The sequence below is a fragment of the Dermacentor variabilis genome, chromosome 1, assembly GCF_050947875.1.
Source record: "Dermacentor variabilis isolate Ectoservices chromosome 1, ASM5094787v1, whole genome shotgun sequence".
NCBI classification, from domain to species: domain Eukaryota; kingdom Metazoa; phylum Arthropoda; class Arachnida; order Ixodida; family Ixodidae; genus Dermacentor; species Dermacentor variabilis.
This window is the reverse complement of record NC_134568.1, coordinates 176,822,152-176,848,651: the sequence shown is the minus strand read 5'-3', so window position 1 is coordinate 176,848,651 and position 26,500 is coordinate 176,822,152. Positions and strand designations below refer to the sequence as shown.

Sequence of the window (26,500 nt, the reverse complement as noted above, 5' to 3'; positions counted from 1 at the left end):
GCCACACCAAACAGAGCCCCAACGGCTCCTCTGTACACTGCACGCAAAGCCAGTGAGAAAACCAGTTCCATACACAGCAGCAGAGCTAACCATTCTGCTTTATCTGTGCTTGTACTGCTTCTAGATTTTAGGTGCACATTTTTTGTATGAGAATTTCAAGTGGAATTATGGTTACATTGTCATATCCATTAGTTAGTTACAACTAATTTCTTTATAATCAAGCTTGACTGTAACCCTGGAATTTCATTGAAGCACAAAGGAGCTTATGACGGGATATTCCTCTAACCAATTTCATGGTTCTCTCCATGCAAGTAACCTTGCTAGAAATCTTTGTACTTGCCCTAATGTTGGATTTAGTACATGACCAGGCCTTGCTTGGACAAGGGTGCTTCAGCCCGGGCCCTTCCTAAATTCAAGTTAAGGAGGCTCAGATGGCTCAAGCCAAGCCTACAGGCTGGGCAAAAAATGGGCATTCAGGTCAGTCCAAGCCTGTATACAACAAGGCGCGAGTGCAGATCACCACCTCATCTGAAGCAAGTCTGCCAGCACCCAGCATGGCAAGGAATGACTTGCAATGTGTTCTATATTTTGCACTAGCACAGAGTATGACCATTGCTTCCACTGGCATTCACAGGTAAAGCCCCTCCTCCCCCCCCCAACCCCCCTCAAATTGCGAGTAGCTCAGATCCAACAGTGAACTTCACTGGACAGCAAATGATATTTAAATTGCTGGAATCGATGTGAAAGTGTATGACCCTGTGACAGAGGCATCAGACTCACTGAAAGGACCTTTCACTGCTGAGAGTTTAACTATTATTACTCCAGTACTCAATAACTAAATCAACCAGCAACAAGACAACAATTGATTATTGGGTGGTAAGGTTTAAAGCGGCCCTGATCCACTTTTTATCGAAGTCGAGGAATGCATTTGAAGTTAAAATACACTATTTCAGAAATACTTTGCTGCAAAAAGTACTTCAATGCGTTCAACAGAAGCGGAGTGATTGGCAATCAAACATCCTGTTGGGAGTGCTTCCACATGACTTGCAATGTGCCGGCTACAGTGAATCAGCACATGCCCACAACGCTCCACCTACTGCACATCACCTTGGTGCACAGTTCAAATTTGATTTTGGACGTTCACGTAGATGGCACTATTTCCAATTTTCGCACCTATGACGTGGCAAACTATGTTTCCTCAGCGACCCACAGTGTGCTCAGTCAGTGCACTCGTCACGGCACCCCGCAGCAGCTACGGTATCTATGCTATGTAGCAGGCCGCAGCTCCATGCAACTGCAGTGCGTATGCGCAGCATTTGTTTTGTGCCCGAAGGGGCTCGAGTGCCTGCTCGCACTCATATGCTCCAGTCTAGCCGTGCTACGTGGTGCGGACCGGCTTTGTCCTGCAACAGCTTGACCGACAGATAGTAGCCACATCTGACTTGCACATATTGAAGAGCTATTAATAGCTCAATATGAAGCGAAGTCTGCCAAGACGTCAAACAAGGAGCGGCCAGGAGTGAGTGCACGCTAGCAAACAAGCGCATGATCTGACCTTAAGCTTTACGTGGTTCGAGGCTAGTTGCGTGTTAACTACTACCATAAAATATCATGGAAGCACCCATCCCACTTTCACTGAAAATTGGGTAAATCTTGATATGGACGCTCGTCCAGTCAAAGCAGTAAAAATCCAAGATGGTGGCCCATGAATAAACTTCGGGGCAGGGCTACGGTGGCTACGGAATCGAAGCATGTTTATTTTCAAATGGTAAATAATGGGACACACTGGCACCTACTTATTGTCACTGAACCCAGCGAACGACTATGCCAAGTCGGTGCCGAATAGGAGGTCAATGCATTTGTCACTGACACTCACGCAACTTGAACAGATCGCGGACTGTCCAGTGCCTGCAAGTTGGTTATGCAAATGCCCATCCTAAATACCATCAAACACGAAAACGATCCAACACCCCTAGAAGGATCCTGCGGCCACCTCTTCAGACACAGCAGCCCAAGCCGTCGACACAAAGTTCAGCACGCCTTGGTGCAAAGGCTTCCGGAGGTTATCTTTAGGAGTCTTCTCTCCCTTCCTCATGAACTCAGCCCATGACATGCGGAGGGAGTTCTTGAACAACTTATTCTAAACACACACACACACACACACACACACACACACACACACACACACACACACACACACACACACACACACACACACACACACACACACATATATATACAGGGTGTCCCAGCTAACTTGGACCAAGATTTAAAAAATACCCAAGAGCTCTACAGAAATCGTACTGACTGCATAGTAGCAGACGCAGTCGTATGTGCTTACGGACAGTATTTTTTACATCATGAAGTATTACATAATTAATTACTTTTCATTAGTGAACTTGAATCACAAACATATCAATTACAAAGTTGTTGGGCACCTCAAATAACCTCCCATTCAAGCATTTGTTTAGTCCTGAGCTTTGCCTCGTTGTTTTTCCGAGAAAAAACAAAAGCCCGCGAAACATCCAAAATATGAAACAGACAGGTGCTCACGTGCCACTACTCAAGCACTCCCAAGCGAATAGCCACAGATACACTGCTTTACTAGCGGCGGCAGCTCGATACAGGGCTTCACGCTATGTGATGGCCGCGGCATCAAGAGAGCACACTGCTGACGCATTGATAAGCGTTGTGGAGCTTTGTACGATGCGGCGATAAAAGGATGCAGCCGTATATCTTTCAATGGTTGCTTGCAGGCACTTGAGTAACGGCGTGCGAGTGTGCATCTATTTCGTATTTCGCGGGCTTTTGTTCTTTCTTGGAAAAAACCACCAGGACCACTTCAGCACGAAATAAATGCTTGATTCCAAGGTTATTTAAGGTGCCCTACGACTTTGTAATAGATATGTTTGCGATTCAAGCAATAATAATGAAGTTCACTAATTAAAAGTAATTAATACTTCGTGATGAAAAAAATACTGGCCATAAGTATATACGACTATGGCTACTATGCAGTCGGTACGACTTCTCTAGAGTTCTTGGGTACCCTTAAAATCTTGGTCCAAGTTAGTTGGGACACCCTGTATGTATGTATGTAAGTATATATATGTGTGTATATATATATATATATATATATATATATATATATATATATATATATATATATATATATATGCAATGTTGGTACTGGTGGCTTCTGCTATGTCGACAACAGCTTTCGTTTTGGTCGATGACGAGTAACTGGCGAATATTGTTCGTGTTGGGACCCCAAGTGCATCTGAACCACTCGAGACATTTTTCAGTTGTCATCCAACTATTTTTAGATGAAGTTAATTGTACACTTGCTGTAGAAACGAAGACAAAGGGCACAAGAATTAGGAATGACCATGAATGACTTTTCGCTGAGCACGGTCTTTCCCTTTCCACTGCAAAGAAGCGAATATCCCCCTCATCACTCCTTAGCGGTCTCGTAGCGACTGCAGTGAGGTGAATATTTCGGCTGATGCTGGCGCTTAGGAGGGGGTGGGTGCTTAACATATAATTTTCAGAATTCTGAAGTTTCGGAAATGTTAATACTGGGCACCTGTGCAAAACTGGGTGCTTCCGTAGTACAGTGCAGTCCACTTATAAAGATATCGAGAAAAACGAAAAATATGATCGTTATAACCGATGATCGCTATATCTGGACTGCAGCTATCAAAAAAAAAAAAAAAAACGCTGAACATACCTTTGCAGCTCCAAACTCGAATTCGCTACTTGCTCTAAAGAATAGATGATGTAGAAAGTAGGCTGTGAAAAACAAACTTTATTTCTAGCACCAATGACCATGTCAAGGGTTAGGCGCGGCGAAATAGCCCGAAATCTGCACTTGCTTTTGCGGCAGCTTCAGCTTCACAACCGCGGTGTGCATGGATTCCAGCTGCTGCGCGAACACTGGCGGCAATCCTTTAGCATGCATAAAATTAATTAAGGAGTCGATCGATGACAGTGCACTTTGCGTGGACATTGAGGTCGGGGTCAAGGAGCCACTGTCAATCTCGTCACTGTCGCTGCTGCCGTCGGCACCGTCGCACAACTTTGCTGTCTGTCGAGACAGCCCATCTTTGGCGATCGCCTTGTCGGTGACCTCATCGCAGAACAATCAGCACTGTCTGCAGTCAAAAACTCCTTCATCGATGCACCACCTGTGTCACCAGTAGGAACGAGCTCCCAGAGCTCGGTTATGTCAGCAGCTTCCACCGTGTTGGTCTCAGTGGGTTGGGGAAGTTCGTCCTGACGCACAAAGCCCGCCTTCTTGAAGCAATTGTATATGGTTGACTGCTTTACTTCATACCATGCACCATAACCGAAGCGCACGGCTTTCAAAAGGCTGATCTTCAGGTCAGGTCTGCATGACCCGACGTGCCAGGAGCTGTGCGGTCAATGGCTAAAATTAGTTACTCCAGCATGCGCCACTGATACAGGACCTTAAAGTTGGTGATCACGCCAGCGTCCAACAGCTGCAAGCCTGCTGTAGTATTTGGAGGCAGAAACATCAATTCAACAGATGTGAGCTTCAGGCTAACGCTGTGTGTACTACAGTTGTCAAGTAGCAACACTACTTTTCTTCCTTGGCCTTCAATTATACTGTGGAACTCGAGCAGCCATTCTTCGAACAGGTCGCAGGTCATCCACACCTTCTTATTGCTGCGATAGCGGACCGCGATGTGCTGATTCTTAAAGCACGTTGGCTTCTTTGATCGCCCGATCATGAAAGGCTTGAGACGATGGCTCCCGTCCATGCTAACGCACAGCAACATGGTCACCCAAGTTTCGAGTGCTTCCCGCCGGGGCATCGATCTCCTTTAAGAGCGCGAGTCTTCGACGGCAACATTTGAAAAAAAAACAGAGCAGTTTCGACGCAATTATATATGTCCTTCTCCGCGTAGCGCTCCAGCACACTAGGCAGCTTTGACTGCAGCCACTGCTGCTTTGCCTGTGTGTCCAAAGACGCCGCTTCCCCTACCACGTTTTTGTAAACGATTCCGCGCTGCTCTTTAAAGCGCTTAATCCAGCCTCCCCCAGGCTCCAAATTTGGGCGTCCCAGAAGAAAAGCGAAGTTTTTCGCTTTGGTGACAAGTATTGGCCCACTAATAGGCACATTATGCGCGCGGGTTGTGATAAACCACTGGTAAAGCGCCTCTTCAACATCGGCGTACAAAGGGTCTCTAACCCTTTTCCGCTGATCGGCATGGCCGCTGATAGCTCCTGCCTTCACAATCGCGGTGCTCCCAGTTTTCAAGATGGTTGATATCGTTGACTGGGCGAACTCATACTTCCTCACGAGGGCGCTCACCTTGAAGCCGCGTCGAGAGTCCTGCAAAATATCCATCTTCATGTCAAATGACACAGCTTTGCGCTTTGTTGGCGCCATCTTCGAACTGGGTTGTACCGTTGGTTGCACGCTGCTTCGATGGCGTCAGCCTGCTATCGCGCTCGCTGAGAGAGAGAGACTGAGTGCAGGACGGGCGCCACCGCACTGCTTTGCTTGTCGCTTTTTTTTTTCTTTCTCTCTCTTTCGGAGCGACTGTGGCTGACGCGCATGAAGCAGCTAGCGCCATCTTGTGGCGCGCTGCGCCTACTCAGGTACTCTCCGGTTCGCGGGCGGGGCGGGACGCGCTGCGCGGTAATGGCGGCAGATACGAACTTACGGAGGTAAACATCGCCTCGTCTCGACACCGTTCGTTTCAGGGAACTAAGCAACGCAAATGTTACGATTATTTGGCACGGAAAATGCCGTCCAGACAGCAAAATTTTGATCGTTATATCCGATATGCGGTGAATAACCTATTGTTATAAATGGCTCTTTTCCCCATAGACCTAATGCATAAAATGACACTCACATGTCAACCCATCGTTATAACCGATATATCGTTATATGTGGCATTGTTATAAGTGGACTGCACTGTATTTTACGGTAGTTGAAATTAACAAGACCCGACGGCTACAAAACCGGTAAGTAGGGTGGCTAAAGTTTATTTCCTATGTGGGCGGCCGCAGCCGAGCATGAGCAGACAATAGTCTGTTACTTCCGGAAGTACATAATTATTATTGAAATTCGAAAGCAGATTTTCACTTACTTCAGTCTGTTTATTAAACTGCATCAATAAATACATGCAGTAACAGTAGAAAGAAGTGCACTGATCCAAACACTTGATTTATGTTGGTTATTGGCCAATAACAGCCGCGTATGGGAATCTGATATATTACAAAATAAAGCATCCAGAAGAGGAGCAGCCTTCCGTTGAAAAGAGAGCGTTTAAATAAAAGAGTGACTTAGCGCTCCAATTGCAAGCTTCATGCACCGCGCACAAAAATTTGGCCGCAATGTTCATAGCAGTGTACATTATCTGTGGACAGTGTTTTTTCACCAACACAATGCGTTGGCGGGCTAGTTGGTGCGAATCCATGAATACTTTGTTAAGCGCAAAAAGACAGACACAAGAAAGACGACAGGACAAGGCCTTGTCCTGTCGTCTTTCTTGCATCTGTCTTTTTGCGCTTAACAAAGTATTCATTTTTTCACCAAGCCCAATGAGTAGTTCAGGACACCTTTAACTTTCCAAGGCAACACTGGGACTACTGAGATGCCATAGTGGAAGGACTCCAGATTAATTTTGACTACCTGAAGTTCTTTAATGCACACAGAAGTGATGGCACACGTTTTTGCACATTTATCATATTCAGCCAATGCTGCCAGGAAGTGAACCCACAACCTCATGCTTAGCAGCAGAATGCTTTACCAGTGAGCTACCACAGCAAGTAAGAAATCAACTGCTCAATACACTAACACTCAATCCACTAACCTAAAAAAGAAGGGATATGCTTTTTCACTTCTTTATGTACCAAGTGCTGAAATAAAAAGAAGCTGTTACAAGGGCTGCAGCACTGTTGGAATTCTGAATTAAGGTACTGTGGTTTTAAAATGCAAATACAGTTGAAACTCGATTTAACGAAGTGATGACCACGCTCGAATTTTTTCGTTAAATTGGGAAGTTCGTAAAATCGAAAAAGGAATTTTTTGGTGCTTCGGAATCTAAAATTGTAATGTAGCGACACGAAGAAGCTACTGCGGCATTGTATTTACCACTAATCCAGCCATCTGTTGCATAAACCATGATATAATGAAAGCAACCACAGCCACCCCAATTGAGTTAGTGTTGAGTCGGCTGTTTGTACATGGGTACGGCGTGCAGCCTCATCAAAATAAAGCTAGGGATGTGACTATGGTGCTTAGGTGTTTTAACGCGACAGCTTTAGAGCGCATGCTCGAAGAAGAACCTGTCTGTGTCAAAATTAGAAAGAAATCACCACTTTTTTTTTTTTCTCATTTACTTCAGGAAAAACTTCGTTAAATCGAGTTCAGCCAAGTTTGCTGGGGAATATAAATTTCTTCGTTAGATCGAGAACTCGGTAAAATCAGGTTTCGTTAGATCGAGTTTTAACTGTACTCCTAGTAGCATGCCTAGGTTTTACATTGCCGTTATGTTGCAGTATTTTGTACCACACCTTGTGAGGAGCCATGCAAAGCATTGCGACCAGGAGTTCCAAGGCTGTTGTGAGTCTGCTCATACTCAAGGACTTCCTTGTAAATCAATTCTGCAAATACATGAATAATAAAACAAGGCATTTACTACACTGCAAGCTTTCTTTGTTTTATGTCACAAAAGCAACCAGGGCTGTGATGTGACAGCCATAAAACATGACAAATTCTGACAAAGTTATACAAGCAATATATAAGTTTAATTGCTTGCATATGTTGGCCTATGAAACAAGTGCATTTTCATCTAACATTATAATGGGTTGTAGGGGTGTGCGTTGTCTGTATAATTCATGAAAGTACTTCCTCTGTTTTTAAATATCATGACTTGCAATTAAAATGTGAATTAAGCAGTTATAGGCATTCATTGCATATGTGTTGCTGTTTCTTTCCTCAATAAATAGTTGTGCTTTAGATGGGTGTCCTATAAATAGATGCACCGCATAGAACCGCTTTAATCAAATGCTCTTGGTGGCAGCGGCACATTTTCCTTTGACCAAGGAGAGGTTTCACAAGATTATCTTATAAGTCCCATTCACACTGCCACTTTGATAAGAGAACTTGATAAATAGCTTGAAGACTGCCTTTAATTGCATTGTTGCTTTAGTGACTATGTGCAGCCTTTGATCCACACTCATCTGCTTTTTCATTACTGGGTATTCCAATGTGACTTGGAACCCAGCAGAGACTAATAGATTTAGTTTCACTTGTGCCAGATATCACCGTATTAGTGGCTCATTCTCAGATCTTAAGCAGAGAAGAGTCTTATTAATGCACTTAACGATTCTGTGTGCACATTATACAGCATATCATGATTGTTGGGTGGGTTGGTTTATCATGAAACACAGGGTTGGTTTATCATGAAACACAATGAGCAGCTCAAGTAGATGGCACACAAAAAGACACATTGAGAAAGTACTGGCAATAGACCTCCAACTATTAAAGAAAAAAAGAATCCTATTTAAGTTACTGGACATTCTGCACTTAGAAAATATGAATGGTTTATTCCACACCAAAGCAACCAATGATCTTTTGATGATCCCAGATACAACTGAAATTTTTTTATGTGTTTGAAGAAGTTCTAAACTCATTCTCCCCATTTACTTTCGTTAGCCAAAGTTTTCTTGCATTTTGGGGAGACTATTTTTCTTGTCCAGCTGAGCTAGAGAGCTCCAACCGTTTTATTGCAAATGTATGTTGTGTGATACAGTTGTTGAAATGGTGGGTATGGCAAGCCAATGAAGTGATGCGATGGCCGAAACGGTCAATGTTTTAAATCTTGAAATAAGTTGAGTGCTTTTGGCATCGGCAAAAACCCATAAAATTGCAAAGTAAGAATTTTTTCCCCACGCAACATTAAAAAAATCCAGAATGGAAAGAAAAACAGTAGCCCGACTCAACAAAGTACAACTGAAAAATATTTAAAGTGTTGAAGGTTCAGCAGACCACTTGGGGAAAAAAATTTTCAGTTTATTGTGAAAAAAAAAGAAAGCTCTGTATTCAAGGTTAAAAAGTTGCTTTAGTGGCCTGCATAAAAAGATGTGCTACATCATTAGACAACTCTACTTCCCTTCTATGCATATGAGAAGTTAGTTACAAACAGAAATCACACACACACGCACACACGCACACCATTATTCTCATAAAGACCGCACTTATTTTTCTCATAAATTTAGACCCAAATTTCTTGGGTGCGGCCCATGCACAAGCAAAGACAGCAGCCAGTACAGTGGAACCCCATTCATACGTTTTTCACCGGACCGGGAAAAAAAAAACCTAACAGCCGGGAAAATGCAACAGTGAGGAAAGCTCCGAAAATGAATGAAAAAAAGTGCAGCTTCAACTATAGACAATTTATTTCCACAGAGTGTGCTTAGGACCTAAAAAAAGTCCAGAATGGTGGCTTGCCATTTCTTTCGCTCACTAGAAATCACCACACGTTTCACAATAGCCTGGAGGGCCGCACTGCTGTCAGCGTCGCTGTGAGGTGCGACGTACCTGCGGAGGAGGTCCAGAGCCGCGACGGCTTCTCCAAAGCTAGGATTTGGCAACTCCCCGGCATCATGCGGCTTGTGCATTGCAGTCTGCGGCTTCACTCGCGACCGAGTTCCCAACGATCTCGGCGATGCTCTGACACTCTGACGTCACGAAAACAGCATCCACGGCGACGTAGTCGTCGTATGTGACCGCCATTTGGCTTTTGGCAAGTTTTGGCTGGGCTTGGCTATGGAACTGGCTACAAGAAGCCGCACGTTAGTTCGATGGCGGCCTCTCGAACTGGCGTGCGGCTTCTTGCAGCCAGTTCCATAGCCAAGCCCGGCCAAAACTCGTCAAAAGCCAAAATGGCGGTTGGAGCGCGTTTCCTACTTTAGCCCAGGCGGGTTCTGGGGGCTAAGTTGCGACGTATCATGCGGGAACGTTTTCACAGCTACTACGTAACAGTGGGGTTCCTTATACATTGGATCCTATGGAAGCTATGCCGGGACCGGATGAAAACGACGTAGCAGCCAGGAAAACGCAGCAGTGAGGAACGTAACAGCGGGGTTCTACTGTACATACCTAGTGGGCCAAGCTAGTAGACAACTTGGGTCACTAGATATGCCAAAGAGGTTAGATGAGAACGACCATACCACAAACTGTGTGACATTCTCCGAAAATGCTAATCAAATTATTACACCATAGCCTTTTTAACTGCTGTTTAACAGCAAGCAATTAGTAAACATCCTATAATGCAGAGGGCTCTGCAAGTCCAGAGCCCAATCTTTGGTCAGTTAGAAGAGGAATGTAAAAAAAAGTTGCAGTTTTGCCCGAAAGGTGAAGCATACATTGTGATAGCAAATTAGCAAACAGCTATACGAAGTAATGACAGTAGCTTTATCGGACGTATAAACTTGTGAACATTCACTTACTAAATTGAAAAGCGTCGTGTCATGTGCGCACAAGCAAACATGAACACATCTCACTTGATCACCACGGAAACTTGCTGTCATAACGACGGAGAGTGAGGAAGTGCGGCAGCAGCAGCGAGCAGCATGACCTTCATGCTGCCTCTGGCTTCAACGTGGACTAAGCGGTGAAAACACAGTGAACATGAAGCTATGACAGGGTGTCTACCAAGTTGACATTTCCAAATTCCCAGAGTTTTCCAGGTTTTCCATGAGTGACACAGAACTATGTTTTATGTCAAGACGAGTTGAAACCACGTCGCCCGATGCTGTCACTCTCTAGTAAGCATGTGAAAAAATTTTAAAAAAGCTTAATCCAGTTTGAATACTAAGGAGTAGTGTTTATTTTATTCAAAAAGAGAATAGAATGGAGGGGTTAGTAAAATGCATAGCAAATAAAATGCACTAAAAAAAATTACAAATCGAGCTGGACATTCTCACATATGAATAAAAAGGAGATGCATCCAGAAGCAAATATTTTCGACTAAGAGCTATTTCTATCAACTGATAGTGAGCTCCGTGTTATGAGGCCCGAACTTTGTCACAATTGAGATTCTCTCTCAACAGCTCGTAATTCAACTACAATTGTCCCGATATACTCTCAGACCGCGCACGACGCCTCAGTGTTGTGCTTCACTGCTTTAAATACTTTATTTTGGTTTGGATGAGGGACACCTGCATCTCGGCATCAGCCAACGCTGTTTTATGAGCTCAAGCTCCTTCAAAGCGGCGGCAGCACGCCTCCTTTCCCGTTCATTCCTCAATGCATAGGTCCTTTCTGTTCTCGTCCTCCTTCCGCCGGGCGTTCGCATCATGGACCATTTGAAGCATCTTCTTGGTCAGCTGTACAGTCAACAACCGATTTTTTAAACTCCCTAGGGGACGCGAGAACGGCCAAAAAATCGGCCAGTTGGAAAAAGTGAATGCATGTCTTTTAGTGCCCTTAAGGGCTCAAATCACCACAGGCACATCTGAAAAAGCTCTGAAGGCCTGCCAGTACACTTGTTAGGTATATCGGTGCTTGTACTGTGACAGGAGATACCGCGTGCACACGTGTATAATTAACGAATACATACTGTGTCCCCTGGCAAATGCCCCTTCGTAGGCTTGTTATGCTTCACTGCAATACTTTAGCATAAGCTTCACCAAGTGACTTTTCTGTACAGAAGCGAAGCTGACTTTCGGGAATAGACATTATGCAACGCACTGTGCTTTCCGAGCTTCGAAGCCAATTGCGAGGACCACAAAGGCAGAGTCGGTGCCACTGCTGACAGCGGTGAATTCTTTCAATGAAAAACACGGCACCCAACAGCAAGAAGCTTAATAGTGAGCATCGAAACAGCTAGGCCTAGCATTGCCGCAGTGGTGGCTATGGCTGCCAGCGGATCTGCGGGCCAGAGCGCCAGTTCGAGGCGGCGAGGTAATAAAAACGGCAGCGGCGGTGGCTTTGATTAACGCCATTTCGGACCTGCGGCTACGGCAAAAAGTCAGGAAAATCAGATGGCGAAGGGTTCTTGCGTCCGAAATTTCAGACGTTCTGATACGTTGACTGTAAGGAGCACGTGCTGGTGCCGCGAAGCCGTCAGAATTATCGGGCATCCGGAAAGTCAGTCGTTGACTGTACACTGACAACTCCTCCAGCTGACGACAGGGCGTCAAAGACGATTCGTTACGATTCCCGTCTGTTACTCGAGCCAGCCTTACCGCGACTTTCGTTTCCTTTCAATAAAATTACAGCTAATTTTCCCTGATAGAAGCACAAATTTGCTGAGTTTTTCAAGACTACTCAAAATCCCAGAGAATTCCCGGTTGGTAGACACCCTGTATCAGCACGCATTCTATTCCCAGCACAGATCGCCTTCAAGATAGGGCCTGCACAGCTGCGCCATAAACAGCAGCACCCCCCCCTCCCACCACCCCTCCCTCCCCTCCGGTTCCTTGCGCAACAGAAGACAGCACACTTCCTCCCCGCTTTCCTTCTTGAGCGCATGACATTGAGCCACCATCATCAGCTCACCCTCGCACACTTTCACTTGCAAGTCCAGCACACGGCAATGATGCTACCAGTCTTGGACTTAATATGGAACATTACGGAGGCGGCAGAAATGTGCCTGGAGTGTCCATATAATTGCTACAGTATAACAATAAAAAAAAATCTAACAACAATCATATTACCCTCTTAAGCACAGCAACTCGACAAGCCTTAAAGTGTTCAATGAAGGTACAACAAAAAAAGAAAAAGAAAGATAACAGGCCTCACCTTTCCACTGCTCCACGGTGTGTTCACGTTCATCTACGGAGTGGTCATATGACGCAGGTGCTGGCTGCAAAACCCACAGAACAAGTACCCATAAAACAACTAGTCTTGCCAAAGCTTTCACCTTGTTTGCACAACAGCAAATACTGTAATAAAGGCACCACAAAAACCAGGAATATTATGTCAAGCTACAAGCACAAAGAGGTCCTACCACAATGTGGCGTGTGTCATCCAAATACTATTCCGAGTAATCTTGCACGTGGCTTATAAGTTAACCAGGAATCATTCATCCAAAAGATACAAGAGAAGGCAACATGAACCAGTACATCACATGATTAATTTAAAAAACCATAGTCTATTTACACTCAACCCAGCACACAACTGGTCTTTTCAAGCTAATACAAATGTTGGTAAAGCAATCAATGCAGTCCTAGGTCAGTGTTATACTGCCACCATCTGTGCCACCAGACAGCAAAAAAAAACTTTAAGAAGCACAACAAAAACACTTTGTGGGATGCACGCTATGCGAAAGTAGGGAAACAAAGTATACAAATGTGCTTTCAATGCTCACTTGCACTACATGTGTGTTTTAACCCATTGCGGTCATGTGTCAGGCCCGCACCACCATGCGAAAATATCAGCTCCAGTCACAGTGCCCGCATTCATTCACACTTGCTCGCATTCTCCAGTTATTTGGGTTGGTTGCACCATCCCTCGGCAGCATTTTTTAACTACAAATTGCAGTTTTTGGTTGCCTCTTGAGGCCAGCACTTTATCAAATGCACTCGAAGCAATTTTGGTGCGCAATTTGTGGCATGTACTGCTGAACGTATGGCGTCGTTTTCTGTCTGGGCATTTTATGGACAGAACTCGTGAATTTAGCGAGTCCGATGATGATGATTTCATTGCCGAGGATGGCTATGTGTCGCCTTCAGATGGTCATCAAATGTCCTCAGATAACAGCTTGTCAGAAGACACTGACTGTGATGACCGAGGAGGCGATGATTCGCGTGATGGTCTCCTACAACGTGGTGCAGGCAGCTGGAGACTGCACACTACATCTCTTCAAGATTTCAAGAATATTTCCTTCACAGTGACAAATCCCGGCTCAATGATTGCTTTCTCCTATCTTCACAGTGAGCTTGAATATTTCCAGCTGTTTTTTACTGATGAGCTCATAGAAGAAATTGTACAAGTGAATTGGTATGCAATCGAGAAAATCAAAAGTTTGAGTCCATTGCAAGAACAGTTGCTTTGGAAGACATGGCATGGTAGGCGGTATCCGTACCCGAGTTCAAGGAATTTTTGGGCATAATAATGAACATGGCAATGAATTCAAAACCTGACATAAAGGAGTCTTTCAGACAGAATTCTCTGATGCATGAGACGCATGCAGTGATGCGAAGACATGAGATCGTTCCCCACCTGAGGCAGGTTGTTTTTTCATACACTTTCACTGCCATTAATTTATCATTTCTTTAATTCAATTAGTAAGTACAAGTAATTTCCCCAATGTTTTCCTTGGTGTCTTTGTTGGCTTCTCACAAATTGGGTAAAGGTTTATGGCCGCAAAAGGTTACGTGTGTAGTCCCATGTGCCTCCAAAGCAGTACTCTAAGGTGATGTCATTATTGTACTCAACAGTACTTGTCATTCTTACTAAAACAGTAATAATCTTAAATAAACTGCTCAATTTTTAACCCTTTCGCTGTCACGGACGTACCGGTACGTCATCGCGCTTCCCCCCCACAGTGTCACTGACGTACCGGTACGTTCTCTATCGTGCGTTCAAAATTTCGCGCCTGAGCGCAAAGCTGGCACTCCTGGATTGGCCACGCCATCTGTTGACTCTTTCTACAAGATCGTATATTCGCCTCGACCTGTGTTACTCCATGTATTGAAGAGTACGGTGCGACTGCCACTCCCCACTTTCTCTTTGCTGAGTGGCACGGTGGCTCTGCGTTCGCTGATCATGCGTCACGCGCGTGTGGTTAAGGGTTCAAGGGTTGTTCTGCCATCTCCGCTCGTTTGAAGGTTTTTATTTTTCTTCTGTTGGTGTGCCTGCTACGGCGCGTCAAGTTCAGGCGCACGTGCCGTTGCCTCTCCGAAAAGAGTGATTCGATTGCTGCTTTCGCTCTCTCGTCGCACCCTCGCTTCCGGCTTGCAGCAGTAAACGTAAAGCCCTTCGAACTTTGTTTAGGCTTTTTCTATCTCCCTCTGTCTTCTTGATCACGCAACGTCCCATTTATCTCCGTTGTGCGGGCGACTGAAAGCGCATCCTCCCTGCGCGCGGTTACTTTCGGATGGCTCAGCACGCGGGACCTTCATCTGCTCATTGGAGCGGTGGCTCAATTCCGATTCAGAATAAGAGCCGAGCTCGGATTCGGACTCGGACAGAGTCGCATGTGAGGAAGAGGGTTCCGCATCATCAGATTCGGATGTTGAACGGATATTATAGTCAGGCTGATGATGATGATGATGTTTACTAACAACAGCTGCAGAACACTGAAATGTGCATATTGAATTGACTATGTTATTTGTATACCAATCATAATCAAAAATAAATTGCTATGTTCATTCCCTGTTATGCTCGTTCCCTGAAACTAAGCCGACACTGGGGGTGCGTCACAGCCAGAAAGGTCCGACAGCGAAAGGGTTAAGAATTGTTTTTTTCTGCATTGCACTTTTATATTGGTAATGTTTCTTTAAGCTTCTATAAAGTGAGGGTAGCTGGTTTAAATACAACTGTATTCTAACTATGTTTAGCCACAAGCAAAAATGAAATTAACGATAAGTCAAAATTTCTTGGTATTTCTTTTTCCAGCGATTTTCAGGTGCTTCTTCATCATGCAGGAAATGATTAGGAAGAAATGCAAGGTAGAAGTTCAGAAAATCTCACGTTTCTAGTCTGCTGCCGACAAAAATTGGGTAGAAAAATAGGGTGTCGGGAGGTACCACTGCAAAGCCGATCGCGAGCCTTTTCATTATTGAAACATCCCCATTTTGGAACAGTCGTAAAGAGAAGAGATCGGAGGATCAGAGCTTCAGATAGTTGCAATGTGGTATTTCACCATGCAAGAATAAAAGCAAAAGAGGGGAGTAAAAAGAGGAATAGCTAGTGTTGCAATTCGTTACTGCAGCAATGTGTACACAGGAAACGCTCTTATTGGCTGACGCAGATTTGAATTGCCGGCACACATTTTGACACTGATGAGCTGTGCATTTCTTTGTCCCAGCGGTATTTGGCAGTCGTAATAGGCTGTGTCGCTGGCTCACATTTGTTTCGTTAATTATTCCAAAATGAAAAATGATGAAGGAATGGTCACAGCATCAAAAAAAAAAAAAAATAAGTTTAACCTTTTGGTTGCAGGATGTCCATCCCTAAAAAACTTCTAAGGAGAACCCAGCTCAGGACCATTTAACGTATTTTAAAAATGCAGCATTCGCTTCAAGAATTCTGGCCCTCTTTGGCCAGCACCCGCCCTTAGGCCATTAATCTATCGAATGACTCAATCAATCAATAAATTTTAAGAAGGTGGAAACTGAAGGTGGAAACCAGGGGTGCATGAATATTCGAAAGTTCCCATATTATTGAATATTATATTCTTAATATTTGTATTTGATTCAAAAAATAGATATTCAAAAATGTTACAATATCCCATTGGGTACCAATATTCGAGTCAAATCAAACATATTGCTGGCTGTGCGGGAGCAAACACGGTTCTCAGCATTTGCTTCTATGAAATCTGAAAATATTGGGGCGATTTTGTGACGATTTTGTGCTGCTAGCAAAATTTCACCTGTAGAGCACACTTGGCCACTGAACGTCGAAGCTTTGCGGGAAAGCCAGCATCTCAGTAGCAAGGGGCATGAGTTTGCCGATAGCAAAGGCGCACTTTTTTTTTTTCTTTTTTTTTTCCCAGTGTCATCCCAAATTCTGAGCTTATTGCTTGACAGCAAGTGCGATGAGTGACAACTGGCACAGGGTCAAATGCCTCCGAGTTTACGGGCATTTGGTGCGGTATAATAGGACACAGGCTAGCGAGGTCAGCTAGTGGGTATTACTAAATTTTGCAAGTTAACATGGGCCAAATACACAATGTTTTAGTATAATGCCCCACTAGACCAGTTTTTTGACATTGGCAATGAAATTGCAAGGTTCCAACATAACAAATTAACCCAACTTGCTAATAAATGCATGTGCATATTATTATTCGATATTCGAAGCTAAGTGTTCGTATTTGATTCGTTTTTGAAAATGTTACATTCGCACATCCCTAGTGGAAACCTATCAGCAAATTGTTACTCCTGAATCACATTTCTCAAGAACTTGGGGACACTTCAAGCTATTGAGACTTATTCAGGGTCACTCACCGCGTTCACTTCGGCTTCATCATACCACACATTGATGTAAGGATGAGCAAGGGCTTCATCTACGGAGATACGCCTTTCTGGGTCAATCACAAGCATCTTGGAGAGCAGGTCACGTGCTTGACTGGCTGCAATGCGCACACAGAAATGTAAAGTGGCACAGTAAATTTCCCAGCAAACATAATATGCCCTTGCGGGGCCACGAAGAGACAAGATCTTGCACTTAGAGATGCCATGAAGCTGTGTATATATGACACAGTCCAATACATTGAAAAGCTTGTGCTTAACGATAAGCTCAATGGCCACAACAAAGCGCTCACCTTTCAGCCGGCTGTGCTCATGACTATCGGAAGGAAACAGCACGTCTGGAAAGAGCTTGTCGAAGCTGTAGCCTGCATACCGAGGACGATTCTCTACGTAGTTGCGCACTGTTGGCTGCAGACGGCGCATGAACTCTTGCGATGGTGTGCCCAGCTGTTCAATGATCTTATTCCATTGATCGATGTCTGTACAAAACCAATGGTCAAGGAATACTGTTTCGTATGTCCCAGAACAACTTGAGTCATTTCCATTTCCTACAAACGTGACAGCTATAGCCAACAGGGCGAGAGAAAAATCTCTTGCCACGTTTTCAAACTTGCGGCAAAAGTCCCACATGCAACAAGGCAAGAAAGAAAAGGCTAATTCCTACTGCGGTGCCTTTCAGACGGTGGCCACGGCAATGTGCATTCCTACAGATTGTTTCAATTGGACACCAGTGCCAATTTTTTCTCACAAATCTGCATCACCTTTGTGGCAGTTGCTACACTCTAAAGCTAACTGTGTCATAAGTGTACCACGTGAAGACTGCCGAACCTCCATACTCAAGATAACACTTGACGCCATAGAACAATGCACATGTTAATGGGACCAGACAGCATGTCAATCAATTTTGTAAATCAACCACGGCCGGTATTTCATAGCAATGCATTTTCCAGATGCTAAAGACTTGCGCGTTTGTCTCGTTTGTGAGTGACTATGTTTAATGCTTCGCCATGGGTGGAGCGTCGAATGTCCTCGAAAGCGACTGACACATATTATGGCCCCTATGCAATGTTTCGTGATTCAGTCATGAGATCATGGCTCAGCTGTCTTGCCAATACAGCTGTAGTTGTGTGGAAGGCAGAAAAATATTGCCATTAGCTTTCGCAAGCTAGCACTCTGAAAGAAGTTTACTGGATGCATTCTCTCGCAAGAATTTTGGCCATCTTGGACTAGTGCTTTGTTTTGCCAGTGCAATGATAATTTGTCACAAACTACTGAGTAGGCTCAGCCCACGATACAAGCCCTTCTGAATATCAGGAGCACCAACGAACACACTTGTCCATTAGGCCAGCTGGAGATTCCAAGGATTGGTCCGAGCATGGACTTCTTTCTAAGGAAATGTCTGCGTCCCCATGAGCATCGATGTGGTACTCAATGTGCAGCCTTGTTTATACAACATGCCTCATATCCAAAGCATATTAGTGCTTTATTGGACATGAGGGCAGACTCCTAAATCTTGACTGGAATGCCGGTAACACATCTCATGAAGTTGTTATACCTTGGTACAGAATGCAAATTTGCACTGTCAGTGGGTACATTGTTACACCACTGGGCATGTGTACAGTTGCAGTCCAAATTAGCAGGTCAACATTTCTGGCCAGCTGCCTTGTACTCCGTGAATGCTCTTCAAAACTCGTCCTGGTGGTTTACATTTTACAAGAGTATGGGGCCATTACACACCTCCATGAGGGCAATCTCCTCCTCAACAGAGAGCAGCAGACAGCCAAAACGACTTCTGCTGTAGCGCAGTTCATGTTTGTGCCGACAGTGTAATTTTACCACCAAGTGTCACGCATAGATGAGTTAAGTGTCAACGAAGCAGACACAGTCGGCAATTTGTCACTCATGCAGATGCAAGGTGCGTGCAAAGCCCACATTCTCGTCATGTTTCTTGATGGACATTCTGCACCTCTGATGAATAATCTCGGCAATTAACACAGGGACCTGTGTCACCACTTTCAGCGACCTTATAGCAGACGTTATGGAATGTCCTGCATCTGAGGTGGACAACACAGCACCATCACTGCACGTCAACATCAATTTAGGCCCCTTGGAGCAAAAACCAGCAGACTTCATGATGCCTCTGGCTCATTTACTGCGACAGTAGCAGGTTCTCATAGGAAGACACCGCCACATTCTCAAGAACAACTTCTTCACAATGAGCACAACCTCTCGTTCTGCTACAATACTGCCTGCTGTGGCCTCCGAAAAAAAAAAAAAAAATGCACAGATATGATCAATGAGTCTGCAGGGCACCCAAAGTCCCACACAAATTGGTATATCAGTTGCATTGGTGTATAAGACCCGACTACTTCAACTCAGTTGACATGATGAAATGCAATTATGCATGCTTGTACACTCATAGCAAAATGCTGTACTTGCTAATTTCAGGGCACTAAATTTCCGTAAACAAGATTTTTACTGGCTGTAGATTGTAGCACAAAAAAACTTCGACCAACACTTCTCTTAGGTGCCAAAAACAAACATATTTTAATGTACAATTAAATCTTGATAAACGAAGTCGGTAAAATCAGCAATTTGCTTCGTTCTATCAAAATTCAATCTTCTACGCAAATAAATAACCGATGGATTTTTCTTAAAGGGCCCCTCACCAGGTCTTCCCATATTGAGCTGATAAGCGCAGAGCATACAATGCGTGCTAACGATCGTGTTTGCAAAGAAATACATCGCTATGGGCTGCGGAAAGGTCTGAAATTTCAATTCAAACACCATTTTCCCTTTCCCTCGCGGCGACCAAGCTCCAAGCCGAACGATGACATGCTCGTGTCCCTGCGCCTACGTACTCGTGTCCGCAGTGTGACATCGCTCATGGTGACACGTGACTTCGACAATTATTCAAGGCAACATCTGTTATTTGTGTGATCTGTTGCGTGAATTGAGAAATTTAAGTTTAGTGAAATAATAAAACACACGAACGGAATGTCTGCATGTTTTTTGTTTTACTTCGCACCAAAGTAAGAGAGATGTGCTTCCGCTTCGTCTGCTTGTTCCCACGGTCGTGCAGTCACGTGTGCAGGCACGGAAACTATGCCATTTTCTACCGTGTTCCAGCATGTGATCATGCTCTGCGATCCTGCTAGTCGTGTGTCGTGTGTCCTTGTGCACAGCGCACAAAATCATGCACTGTGCAAAACGAGGCAATCACAACAGCCTGTGCGAAACGCCAACAGCGAAAGTGCGCAGGGTCCGAAAAAAAAAAAAAGAAAGCAAGGAGAATAAGGTGAATGAGGGGCCCCCGTGACGTGTGTCACGCGATCCTCGAGGTCTGATATGGGAGAATGCAGGGGAGGAATTTCACTTGCGGAGGCTAGACGGGGCGAGTGGAGAGAGTGCTTCGCTTTGCAGTGGAGCTCGCCTGCTGAAATCATGGGTTCGCGGCACTGAAACATTTTTACCTCGGCTATTATTGAGCCAATTTCAAAAATTTTTGCAGCAGAACGCGCCCTAGAGGACATGTAACAACTTCCAGCGTATAACCAAAATTTGCTATGGGGCCTAGAGAGGGGCCCTTTAAAAGGAAGGGGCCGCAAAATTTTTCTAATTATCAGGCAATTGGAAAAAGCAATTTTGAATGTGTAAAAAAATCATTTTGTTGAATTTGAGAGTCACTGACAAATGATACTGTTTCATGCCATGTAGATGACATCTTCACATCAGCAGCACAAAGCCGAGCCAGCCACGCTTTCATGTCCACTCAGCCCCCGTGGCTGATAGTGTTGTCTGCAGTGGGACGTTACTATCGTGAAAAGAGCCAGCAGCGCGAAGTGCAAATGCTTCACCTGCCTCTCACTTCAATGCGTCTCCCAAACTCGAGATTATGCAACCTCATGCACTAAACATGCGGGAAGACGGCACACGATGCCACACCATCTTGGCTCACGCAGTCTCTGCGCACACAGCAGATTATCTCTAAAAGAGGCGCATGGGCCACATATGTTTTCAGCCATGCACTGCCGTGGCCGTGCTAGAAAAGGAGACTAGTACCAACGAGTCCCCCACTTCCACCGTGAACTTGCTTCCTCCCCCCCTCACCCCTTGCTTGCACAGGAAGATAGTGCTCATCAAGCTCCCATCCTTCTCATTCTCACACACCTTAGCTCCCACCTAAAGCCTGCAGTGCACGAGATGCGATATTATTGCACTTGGACTTAACACGGAACATGACGCTGCTCCGCTTCGGCGATCCTCTCAGTTGCACGATTTGAGAGGTACGTTCACAAGCAGTTGCATTTGCCCATCTGCATCCATGGAAGTTTCCATTTATTTTCTCAGCATTCCTTCATGGCGGCAGTAAAAGTCTGTTACGCAGTTAAACCTCGATATAATGAAGTCGGTAATATCGGCAATTTGCTTCATTATATAGAAATCTTGTTGTATTAAAATTTGACCTTTTATGCAAATGAGTAGTCCCTGATCGATTTTTCTTACATGGAAAGGGGCCACAGAATTTTGCAAATTATCGGGCAATCGAAAAGAGCAAATTTGGATGAGAAAACAATTTGTTTAGACAAATTTGGGAGTTGGCGACAAATGATACAGTTTCATGCTACGTACGTCGACGATTTCATCTTGGCGGTACGAATTAAGAGAAGTCAGCCATGCTCTCACGTCCACTCCACCCCCGCAGCTGATAGCATCGCCTGCAATGGGATAACGCCATCACGAAAAGCGCCAGCGGCAGCGAGTGAATGCTTCATCTGCCTCTCGCTCCAACGGGTCACTGAAACTCGACATTATGTAACCCTCAATACTAAACAAGCAGTAAGACAGCTTACATGGCGCCATGCCATATTGGCATGCCCACTTTTTACAAACGCAGCAGATTACCTCTAAAGCAGGGTGCATGGCTGCATATGTGCTCAGCCAGACTTACAGCCATGCACAGCCACAGTTGAGATGTGCGCCAACTTGCCCCAATCAAGCACCCCCTCGCACAAGCTTGATTGCGTTACTGCAAGCGCACTCCCTTTGCTCGTGCGAGAAGGTGGCATTCGTGACGCCACCATCTTTCTTGTGTCACCCTCGTACACTTTCACTCGCACCTAATGAAGACAGTGCGTGGGGCACAATAGGATCTTATTGCATTTGGGCTTCGTACAGAACATGGTGAGACTCCACTTGGACAGTCGCTCGTTTTGAGATTTGCCAATTGTAAACCGTCTGCATCCGCAGAAGTATCCATTTATTGTCTCGGCATTCCTTTGCTGCACCAGTGAAACTTCATGTTGAAACCACATACAAGCACACTTCACTATAATGAGGTTCTAAATACACGGTGCTCTATGGACAAGAGGTTATGAAAATGTAAATACTTTGCTATATTGAGAATTTCATTATATTGAAGCTTGTTATATCGAGGTTTAACTGTATTGAAGTCGTGTATAAACATACTTTGTTATCTGATGTTCAAAATATATGGTGTTCTATGGAGACAAGTTATAAAAAGTTGCACACTTCATTAAAGCAAGAATTTCGTTATATTGAAGTTTGTGAAGTTCGGTTTAACTGTACTTCACTCGAAGTCACCGAGTGCCTCATCTTTCGACGCAGTCAAAAGTTCAGCTACTTCGGTCGGCAGCGCCGGGACTCATCACCGTCAGCTTCTGAATAGCTTTTAGAGACATGGGCACACACACCGCTTTTGTTACTTCTGCAGCGTGGTGTTTCCGGGAAAAAAAACTATTAAATCGGTCGTGCTAGCGTGCATGGTTTCAGGCATATATATATGTTGCACCGTTGTCCAAGACAAATCGAGGAACATCTTGGGGGGGAAAAAAAAAACATGAGCTATAGTCCAGAAAATATGGTACTATAACAATGCCCATTCTATATGACAAAAGTGTTACCACATTTGGCAAAAGAATACACGTGGTTCATGTTATTTGTCATTTCTCGACATCGTCCACAGCTTTTGCACTGACACCTTATTCCATAAGTTAATTAATTTTTTGCTAATTAAGCATAATTAGATAACTGCTTGAGCACAATAAGTGAGAGGAAAACGGATAAATGAAAGACAGGGAGGTTAACCAGGACCGAGCTCATTGGCTACCCCGAGCACAATAAAAAGAACTCGTGAATAGCATGAACAACACCCATCAAAATACAGTGATTGCTGTTTGCGTAAAGGCCTCCATTACTTTTAAATTCTTGGTGACGTTTAGTTGGGACACATAGTATAAGACAAGGGCTGACTTTTCTACTAATTCTTGAAAAAGCAATGCTCAATTTTATAGATCATGTTTTAAGCAAGTGACCAAAGCAACACACACAGTTTTAAATATGAATGACCCCAGATTAAACAGGCAAAAAGGATACGATCTGTGCCAGGAAAGAGCACTGCACCTCGGATCATTTCTCCCATTATACAGCCAACTGACCAGATGTCCACTGCAATAGGCAAAAAAAAGAGACAATAGTTGTGAAACCAAACTTAAATGTGTTAAAATTAGGCTCGTGCAAATATTTAATATTTTCAAATATTCAATTGAATATTATGCTATTTGATATTCACTTTGGTTCAAATTTCCATATTATATAAGCGTTTTTCCACATATAAGCCACACTAATCACAACACCCCTGGGGAGAGAGTAAAAACTTTATTGAATATAAATAAAATAAAGCACAATGGTTGGAGCCCATAGTCCAGGGCCCCACTGGCACGAGCGGCTCGCTGGGCTTGGTCCAGAAGAGCCAACTGGCTCTCCCGACCCTCGTCCGCAAGCCATGCCTCCCACTGCCTATTCCTCATTTAGTGGATGTTGGTGTAATATGGGGCTGTCTATGTGCGGAGGGCTCCTGGGGCACTCCCATGTGATGCGTTTTAGTGCAGGTGTCTGTGCACCACGGGCACTCGTCAGTGAACCTCGTGGGGTGTATTCTGCGTAGGCGGTGCAGGTTGGGGTATGTATTCGTCTGTACACAACACCAGTCCCTCTCCTGTTGGCTGTTTAAATCAGAGTGAGGATATGCAAGCAGTCTCCATTCCTGCCTTTGCTATAGGAACACCCCAGGGGAAAAAAAATGAAAAAATAATAAAGAAAAGAAATGCACACATATAACCTACTAATATAACTGCATACAAAGCTCAAATATTTGAAAAAGGAGCCTCCATTCATAGATGCACGAATCATTTACATCATATATTGGGCCAGCAGCTCTGTTCCCCACCGCTTCGGCAATGCTGATGGCGAAGACCTTAGCCCTAAAGATGATTTCACGGCAGTGTGGCCCACACTGCTGTGAAATCACCCCTGAAGGTAAAAGTTGCACTGCCGTGAAGACAAACCTCAAATTGAAATTTGCATATACCCGCCGCCGATTTCAACATCACAATTTAAAAATTATATAGTGTGTGTATGTGCAAAACTATGGTAAGCTTTAAAACATGTCTAATCAACAGCTTTGGTTTTGGTGAGCAAGTCGCATCCCATAAAAATGAGCGAAAGAGATTTGCTTACAGTCGCCTACTGATTTCTGTACCTGCTCGATTATTTAATATTATTTGCAGAGGCCATACAGGTCCCCGAGAGCTGTGTGGCCGTTGTAGCAGATCTGCATCGACGTAGCACTAAACCGTAACTTTGGTATCCAACACCCTGCGAAACAGCGCTGGTTAGGCTTGACAGCCAAGGCAGGCATAACGGTGCACAGTAATCCATAGTGGGAAGTTTGCCACTCATCGGTGATCGGGCCACAAATCATGGGCACAAGCTATACTGAGGACTGCAAAAGCAGCAAGCGTGCTAACCAAGCTTGCCTGTGCGCTTGCATAACGCAACAGGTTAAGCTCGTGTGTAGACAGAAAGCATGAAGTTCAATTTTCATAACATAGCATAAACTGCCAATGTCGCACAGTCAAGGTCGCACTTTGCAGCACCACAATGACAGGGGAACACAAAACACGCTACCTCAACCACAAAATCTATGTAGTCTGAAAACACAACAGTGAGCAAGAGTCTGTAAACAAATTTTCTGTGCTGCTGAAGTTGTCATAAATACTGAACCTGCATTTTTGCATGAAAATATCTGAATAACAGCACTCTGAAAATAAAATGACTCCAGATATAAACATGTTTCCTTTTTGGCAAGTAAAGAACCAACTTTATTTAAGATTTGTCAAAGTCTAGCTCTTATATCAATATTTTATGCAAATACCACAACTATTGGAACTGTTCACTTCAAATTTATTCTACAATTACTATACTCTTCGACTTCACTTTGAACCAAAGAAGTGATTTTCACAGAGGCCTAGCCAAATGAATCTGTTTCTCCGAATACTCACGATACTATATATGACATGTATTTCATTCTGAAACACAGGCATGCTTGCAGCATTACTGCGACGTGAAAAAGCCTTCACTTTAATTCTGGTTACTGCCTCAATCATTATTGCTGGATATGTCCTCAAAGCTGCAGTAGCCAGGGTCTGGTTTCCCAGTAACGTGCTCTTTGATCCTACACATTGTGCACCATGGACAATGCCCGTGTTAGCAGGGGGACAACAACTCAACACTGAAAGAGGCATGTGATGAAAAGCTATGAGAATTTTAAAGTGAAATATGAATGAAATATTCCATGCTAAATTGGCCATTTACATTTACAGGGCAAAGAATACAGCTGCATAAATTGCAGTCTACAAAAAAAAAAATGCGTGTGCACTGGGAGTGAGACATTTAGATGGAAATGACTGCACAGTTGATGACGAATAATTTGGGCATGCTCGATCATTCTGACAGCTTCACAGTATCGCCACTCACCCCAAAGATGTAATATATAAAGACAACTGAAATTCCAGACTCCTTAAAGTGTGCTGTTTGATAATTTGACTCCACCTGGATGATTATGTGTTAATTAAGCCACCCCGGAATCAAGCAAAAAGAGCAATGGTATTATTTTAAGAGTTCACTGGAACATCCTCAAAACCGAAAGTCGCGACAACTTGTCCATGCAGTTGTTACCAAGTGCACCCAAATGACAAGCAAAGCCGCTAAATTCTAAATGCTGCATTTGCGGTTTTTAGTGTGTGCTGTATGTTCCGCGCATCCAGTGTATGTTCCTTTACATGCCAAATAACAACACAGTCTTGGGTTATTTCTTTGGCTGCTATTACCAATTTTGATTTCTCAGAACCGTCCAACAGCTTCAAATGGCGCTAGCTCGACACTATTTCTGCACTGACCATGGCTGTGATAAATGAGGGAAGTGGACGACTGTCATGAAAAAGCCTGCAATAATTCGGCT

General features: G+C 44.2%; 1 protein-coding gene across 1 annotated transcript in view; it reads right to left on the bottom strand.

Annotated features, from left to right (window-relative positions):
- bsk (mitogen-activated protein kinase dJNK) overlaps window positions 1–26,500 on the bottom strand; it is a 98,341-nt gene that overhangs the window by 2,824 nt on the left and 69,017 nt on the right. The window contains exons 7-11 of the mRNA XM_075700196.1: window positions 23,575–23,646; window positions 17,472–17,657; window positions 17,155–17,279; window positions 12,785–12,848; window positions 7,549–7,638 (exon numbers count right to left, since the gene is read on the bottom strand). Coding sequence (XP_075556311.1) covers window positions 7,549–7,638; window positions 12,785–12,848; window positions 17,155–17,279; window positions 17,472–17,657; window positions 23,575–23,646 — 537 coding nt within the window. The remainder of the gene's footprint in view (window positions 1–7,548; window positions 7,639–12,784; window positions 12,849–17,154; window positions 17,280–17,471; window positions 17,658–23,574; window positions 23,647–26,500) is intronic.